Raw genomic sequence first — 7211 nt, 5'->3', positions numbered from 1 at the left:
GGCTGGTTGCACTACAAGAAAATTAATATTTAACGAGAGGAAAAATCATCGTTAAAAGTTAAAAAGTGGTCGTTAATAATAATTAACAACCACAAAAGTTGGTCGTTAAGTCGTCGTTATAGGCTCCGTCGTTAAAAAGTTTAACGAGGAATTTATATAACTCGTCGTTGATACTAATAACGAGGACACAATAAGCGGTTGTTAAAATTATAGTATTAACGACTATTTTAGCCGTCGTTAATGTTATTAACAACGGAGAAAATGGTCATCAAATTTAAATTAAAAGATCGTTATTTTACAATGTAACGGCCTCTAAAAACTATTAACAATGAAAAAATTGGTCGTTAAAAAATATTAACAACAGCAAATAATGCTCGTTAATGGTTATTAACAATTAAAAAAATCTCGTTAAAAAGTATTAACGAGAGCAAATGATGATCGTTAAAAATTACTAACGATAGTAAAAAGTAGTCGTTGAAAATAATTGAGGATGAACATTAAAAATTGATAACAACGATGCAAAATGGTCGTTAAAAATGATTAACAATCATAAAAATAGTTGTGAAAACATACTAACAATAACAAAAAGAGGTGATTAACAATCAATATGAATACAAAAATCATCATTAATACTTTTAAAACACTAAAAAATTTAATAAGCAATTAATAATAATAAATAATATGCTTCATAAATAAAATAACATTCATACATCAATATGAAAAATGTCATAACAACCGTCTCAAATGTCGGTTTAATATTAAGTATTTACACTTAATTTGTTTATGTAAATAAGAAAACTATAAATACGTGAAGGCTGAAATAAAATTCAACAATATCTTCTAAGTTACTTTTGAACACCTTCACCCAAAAAAATTACTTCAATGCTTTTACTATTTGCATAATCACATCTGCACCACAATATAAAAATATAATTAGATTGCAACAACTATGAAATCCACTAATAGCTTGAAATAAGTTTCACATTTAACTTAAAATTTGTTAATATTTTATTTCTAAACAGTTTAAGTATAATATATCAAATAAAAAATTCGGCAAAATTCCATTTGTATTTTGAATATTTTCAAAATTTCAAACAAATAATTCAAATTCATAACTTGCATAAAACATAAATTCAAAAATATTCATCAACTTCCAATCCGATTTCTGTGCTCTTTAATTAAATTATATACATTTATCTTCAATAAATATATAATAGTGAATATTTATTTCCATTTATAAATGTACAACTTAAAATATGACCTATATTAAAAACAATATAAAAAATATAGTAGATGAAAAAGAAGATAATTTACCTTATCACAATCAAGTAGATTGATCTGTAGATAGAGAAGTTCTAGATGGAGCATTAGAGTATTGGCTCAATAATAAGTCCTCCAGGTATTTCATCCTAGTTTCTACTTCAGACAAACGATCCTTAAGCAATCGATTCTCCTCTTGAAGGCCAACGTTGGAATGAGATTTCTTAACTTCTTTTGCCTTTATTCCACCCCCATAACCAATAACTTGATCACGATGTCGTGTTTCAAAACATTGTTCTACAACCTCCATATGAGACAAAGAAGGGTTGGATTGGATGACATCACGTATTTGATCCTATAATAATTATGATTAATCAATGACACAAATAAAACAATTTATGAAAAGACAAAGATTTGCAATAAAAGTAATATAACATACATATTTCTCTTGAACATTAGAGTCAACCAAATTTGCACCCTTCTTATGAGTTTCAAAGAATATAGTTCCAATGTCTGGTGGATTGCCATCCTTGCCTCCCTTTACAAAATACGATATTGTTACACAATAGCATAATATATTTAATCTCTAAAATGCAAAAGCATGAAAAAATTTCACTAACATTACCAAATCATAGATAATTTGTCTGTAAGGTTTGCTACCAGTACGATGAAGCATAGTTAAATTTTTCCTATTTTCAGAGTTTCGAACACTTGTTTCCTATATTAAAAAAAGTATTTAAAAACATTATGTTAACCCTTCTAAAAAATAATAAAACTAAAGATAAAAATACTTATATTTAATTTACACAATTTCTAATATTGGTAAAATAAAATGTCATACCTTAAATTTTTTGGTGCAAAAATGGTTCTTAACTAACCACTCCCAATCTTCTTGATGCATCCCTTGAGGAACATTTTTCAACATCTCTGGAAAAGAACCACAAGGCTTTATATTGTATGCTTTCAAATCCCCTCTCCAATTATTCCACAAATGATTCATATGCTCTAAAGTCTTTTCTCGATATAGCTCAATGTCAACATTTTTAAATTTCTCCTACAAAAAAAAAAAGAATGAATGAATAGATGCAAATTAAATTAATCCAATGTTTTATTAAAAGTAAAGGTACCTTGACTGAATCCCACATATGATCTTTTGCATCTTCTCCAATTTGCTTCCATGAGTGCACTCTTATTGGACAAATATTTGGGTCACGCACTATTTTGCCCAAATGTCTTGACCATTCTGCATGATTTTCTCCAACAACTCGATTATTATAAAAAACCACATCCAGTTTCTCTCCATTCTTAAGTGCTGCAATCTTTTTACCCTTGTTCATTCCTCTTGTTTTTCTCTTCTTTTGTATAGTGGAAATACCTTAATAAAAAAGTCCTTAGAACTTCATTAATGATATAGAAATAATGCATCAATAATAAATATAAATTATTAATAATACATATGACAATAATTATTTGAACCTTCTTGTGTTTCTTCCTGAGCTGGATTATTATTACTTTGATGTTGCCTTGTTGTATTACATTCTGCAGTATCAAAATCTATCAATATTAAAAATAAAAAGTAAATTATTAATGTAAACTAAATTCATAACCCTGAATAAAATAGAAAAATACGAGTTGAACCTTCATGCACTTGTTCAGGTATTTGTTCCTGTACTCCACCATCTTCTTCCCTATGATCAACATCTTGAAAAAGAGAGATGTCATTATGTGGCTCTAACGAACAACGTGCAATTGATGCAGTTTGACTTTGTGTGGATGTCATAGGTAAAAATGATCTTGATTGATGTCCATGTCCCCTTGCCCTTCTTAATGCACCCGGTGGTATAAATGAACTCTTCACTATATTTGTCCTAGGTCCTTTCTTTTTTTGTGACCCCATTTCTAGCGTCATTTACCTGGAATATTAGCACATCAAATATATGTGAATTTTTTTTCAAACCAACAAAATATATCATGACATAAATAAATATGGGAAACAACATAAATAAAATATGGGAAAAAGACAAAATGAAATGTAAACTACATTGAATAACTTAATTACACATAAACATCCAAAATAAATTATGTATATATTATAGAGTTTATTTTGAAAAGAAACATTATACACTAGCATTCAAACAATAATAATTAAATAAACTTCATGATCCATGTTTTCTTTTCTTCTGTGTTGAAGATATATCAATTATTTGTGGCTCTATATCCATCCTCTTCCAACTAATTTGGTCATTTGCATCAGCTGTAGTTGTTTCTCCAGATTCAAGATTGACAGATTCATCAGCTTGATATGCTTCACCTAATTGATTCAAGTCAACGGGGTCAATGTCTTCTTCTAATGGGATGTCATAAGAATCTCGAGGATGTGCCTTTATCACACAATGCCAGCCTTTGTGAATATTGTCTGGAACATAAAAGACTTGTGATGCTTGGTTAGCTAAAATGAAAGGTTCATTTGTTTTCAAAGTTCGTTTACAATTAACACTAACCCCCCCATATTCATCAATCTTAACCCCCCTCACTCGATCATAAACATCCCACCAATTACAACGAAATAACACCACACGTCTTCCTCCAAGATATTGCAATTGAATAATCTCAGTTAAGACACCGTAGTAATCTATGTTGTTAACTTCATCACCAATATCTCCAATTACAACAACTCCACTATTTTGTGTCCTCAAACCTTGGTCATGATATTTAGTATGAAACCTATACCCATTGACAATGTAACCATAAAAAGATGTCACATATCGAGTAGGACTGCGTGATAATGAGAGTAGGGCTCCCATCATTGGACTTGAGTCATTTTTATGCAACCATGCAACCTATAAAAAAAATTTGTTTGAAAAAGTGAAAAATCAATTCCTAATGGTTACAAACAATTGAAATAATTAATTACTCAAAATACATACAAAACTTAAAGTGTACTTACTTTCGTCTTAAACCATCTAACAAAATTTTTATTCCATTGACCTTCTGACATACCTACTAAATTGGTTGCTGGCAATTGTGAATACTCTCTAAGGGGCAAAAAAAAAAAAAAAGAGGATTATAGGCGATTGTGATAAATTAAAAAAAAAAGAGTAAATACAATATGAATAAGCAAAAAAAAATATAATACGCGATTTATGGGTGGACTTAATCACAATTATTTAATACATAAATATGAGCTTGCTCCCACTCCTGTGTATCAAGATCACGAGTTTTACTAGCACCTAATCCTCGTCCTACTTTGGAGAAAATTGATAAGCCTCCTTTATTTTTATTACTGCCACCATCATAGTTGCGCTCCATTCGATTGAACTTTGTCTCAATGCCATGCAAGTACCTTGAGCAAAGAGTCATGCACTCATTTGCAATGTATGCCTCTGCAATTGAACCTTCTACGCAAGCTCTATTACGAATACATGACTTAAATGAATATAATGCTCGTTCTATTGGGTACATCCAACGATATTGTACTGGTCCACCAATTTTAGCTTCATTAGCCAAATGCATAGGCAAATGCACCATAATGTCAAAAAATGAAGGTGGAAAGATCCTTTCTAGCTTGCAAAGAGTTATAGGAATTTGCTTTTCTAATTGCTCCAATACATCTACCTTTAATGACTTTGCTCCTAAATGAGTGAAAAACAATGACAGCTCAACAAGTGGTTCATATACTACCTTAGGAAGTAAACCACGTATTGCAAGAGGAAGTATATGTAATAGAAGAACGTGACAATCATGACTCTTTAATCCTGAGATTTTACTCTCTTTCATGTTTACACAAAGAGAAATATTGGATGAAAATCCATCCGAACTTTTAATCGCTTCAAGAATTGGCAAAGCCTGTATTTTTCAGAGTAGATAAACTGCATAATGCCGAGGTATCACAACTTTATTCCCTGTTGTAATCGGGTGTAACTCGCCTTATATTTAATGCTTGCAAGTCAAGGCGAGTTTTGATGCCATCTTTAGTTTTTCCCTTTATGTTCATGATTGTCCCTAGTATATTATCGCATATATTCTTTTCAATGTGCATGACATCTAAGTTGTGACGTAGCAATAAGGTCCTCCAATATGGAAGGTTAAAGAATATACTCTTTTTATTCCAATTGTCCCCCCTACCATCATGTGAGATTGCTTTCTTCATATGAGGAGCCTTAGTTAATATGACCCCTTCAAGATTTTTCACTTGATCAAGTATATCATCTCCTGAAAGTGGCTTGGGTGGTAACCTCGCTCCCTTGTGCCATCAAAAGATTCGTTATCATTTCTCCATTTGTGATTAAGAGGAAGATATCGTCGATGACCCATATAACATTGCTTGCCTCCATTAGCCAACCTCATCCAACAGGTGTCCTTATTACAAGAAGGACAAGCCAACTTTCCCTTAGTACTCCAACCTGATAAGTTCGCATATGCAGGGAAATCATTGATAGTCCATAGTAAACCGCATGTAACTTGAAATTACAGTGCATATGCATCAAATGTATCAATGCCGCTTTCCCATAACTCTCTTAGTTCTTCTACTAAGGGTTGAAGATAGATATCAATTGCATCTCCGGGACCCTCAGGACCTGGAATAAGCATTGATAAAATAAAATTTGATTGTTTCATGCACATCCAAGGTGGCAAATTGTATGGAATGAGTAAAACTGCCAAACACTATATGGCATTTTGAATTGGCAAAAGGTTGAAATCCATCACTAGCAAGGCCTAGTCTCACATTGCGAGTCCGAGGCAAAATTTGGATGTAGTTTGTCAAAGGAAATCCATGCCATTGAATCAGAGGTGTCTCATCACTCCATCATCTACACTCTTATCTTTTTGCAATGTCATCAAAGACGCTGTCTTTGTGGACATAAACAATCTTTGAAGTCTTGGCTTTAGTGGAAAGTAACGCATAATTTTTTTTGGTATTCTCTTCCCATTGGTTTTAACCTTGTCTTCCCCATTATATTTATCAGTCTTCCATCTAGAATAGCCGCAAATCTTACAAAAATCTAGCCTCTCATCCTCTTTCCAATATAACATGCAATTATTTACACATGCATCAATTTTTTTGTATGAGAGACCAAGATCTTGAATTACTTTCTTTGCATCATAATACGATTGTGGCAAATTAGATCCTTGAGGTAATAATTCATCTTTCAATAATTGCAACAACATAGTAAATGACTCATTACTCCATCGACCAAGGCTCTTGATATGGAGCAATTTGACTAAGCAAGATAACTTTGAGCTCTTAGAACCTTGGTATAATGGTTGCTCAAAATCTCTTAGTAACCTATAGAATTTATTCGCTTCCTCATTCGGTTCCTCTTTATGAATATCACAAGCGAAGATATCCGTATCCATATCATTTGTATCTTGACCACAAAACTCTGGATATAAATCCCTTAAAATGTCATGCATCTCATTGCTAGGCTCATCTTCACTTTGTTCAACACTTTCTAAATTAGATTCAGATTCACCTACCCTTTCTCCATGGTGATACCAAAATGTATAATTACGTATTATTCCATACACCTTGAGATGTGTCCCTACCACTTCTCGTGTGGCGGAATACGTGTTACTACACTTGACACATGGACAACGTATTTTCCCATGCTTCCCAGTCTTCTTAAAAGCATAGTCTAAAAATTCTTCAACTCCACATAAATATATATTATTAAGACGATCACCAACAAGATCCATCCATCCTTTACTAGGAGCCATTATCTAATAAATAGATAGTTAGAAATATAACCTAAAAAAAATGCAAACACATTTGACAAAGAAAAAAATTTAGGTTACATTATTAAATAAATAAACATTAAAAAATTAAATAACATTGATCGCAAAAAGGATGGTGCCATGAAGGATAAAGAGGCCACTAAGCATTGTATAAACACGATAAAAGAAATTATCAGACTCAACAAGCAAAGCAAAGAAAACCTAGCACTTTGTTT

General features: G+C 31.9%; 3 protein-coding genes across 3 annotated transcripts; all 3 read right to left on the bottom strand.

Moving 5' to 3' along the window:
- Window positions 1-1320: 1320 nt before the first annotated feature.
- LOC131176042 (uncharacterized) lies at window positions 1321-2207 on the bottom strand. The gene is made up of 4 exons (XM_058141114.1): window positions 2102-2207; window positions 1886-1978; window positions 1700-1798; window positions 1321-1615 (listed from the first exon to the last, which is right to left on the bottom strand). Exons 1-4 carry the CDS (start codon window positions 2183-2185, stop codon window positions 1325-1327), a joined length of 567 nt encoding a protein of 188 aa, XP_057997097.1. The 5' UTR covers window positions 2186-2207; the 3' UTR covers window positions 1321-1324.
- Window positions 2208-2223: 16 nt separating this feature from the next.
- Window positions 2224-3169, bottom strand: LOC131175823 (uncharacterized). Its single transcript, XM_058140496.1, has 4 exons — window positions 2899-3169; window positions 2737-2814; window positions 2388-2635; window positions 2224-2232 (listed from the first exon to the last, which is right to left on the bottom strand). The coding sequence occupies exons 1-4, from the start codon at window positions 3167-3169 to the stop codon at window positions 2224-2226; spliced, it is 606 nt and encodes a 201-aa protein (XP_057996479.1).
- Window positions 3170-6045: 2876 nt separating this feature from the next.
- LOC131175822 (uncharacterized) lies at window positions 6046-6978 on the bottom strand. The gene has a single exon (XM_058140495.1). It carries the CDS (start codon window positions 6976-6978, stop codon window positions 6046-6048), a length of 933 nt encoding a protein of 310 aa, XP_057996478.1.
- Window positions 6979-7211: the final 233 nt, after the last annotated feature.

Source organism: Hevea brasiliensis, chromosome 18 (assembly GCF_030052815.1).
Source record: "Hevea brasiliensis isolate MT/VB/25A 57/8 chromosome 18, ASM3005281v1, whole genome shotgun sequence".
Classification (NCBI taxonomy): Eukaryota; Viridiplantae; Streptophyta; class Magnoliopsida; order Malpighiales; family Euphorbiaceae; genus Hevea; species Hevea brasiliensis.
This window is presented reverse-complemented; position numbering and strand designations above follow the sequence as displayed.

Excerpts from the sequence above, each read along its gene's own strand:
- LOC131175823 (XM_058140496.1), bottom strand. The coding sequence starts at position 3,169 with ATGACGCTAGAAATGGGGTCACAAAAAAAGAAAGGACCTAGGACAAAT. Across the intron at positions 2,815-2,898 it reads ACCTGAACAAGTGCATGAAG|ATTTTGATACTGCAGAATGT; the intron begins GTTCAACTCGTA and ends TAATATTGATAG. Across the intron at positions 2,636-2,736 it reads TCAGGAAGAAACACAAGAAG|GTATTTCCACTATACAAAAG; the intron begins GTTCAAATAATT and ends TTTTTTATTAAG.
- LOC131175822 (XM_058140495.1), bottom strand. The coding sequence starts at position 6,978 with ATGGCTCCTAGTAAAGGATGGATGGATCTTGTTGGTGATCGTCTTAAT.
- LOC131176042 (XM_058141114.1), bottom strand. The coding sequence starts at position 2,185 with ATGTTGAAAAATGTTCCTCAAGGGATGCATCAAGAAGATTGGGAGTGG. Across the intron at positions 1,799-1,885 it reads GACAAATTATCTATGATTTG|GGAGGCAAGGATGGCAATCC; the intron begins GTAATGTTAGTG and ends TATTTTGTAAAG. Across the intron at positions 1,616-1,699 it reads CTAATGTTCAAGAGAAATAT|GATCAAATACGTGATGTCAT; the intron begins GTATGTTATATT and ends TAATTATTATAG.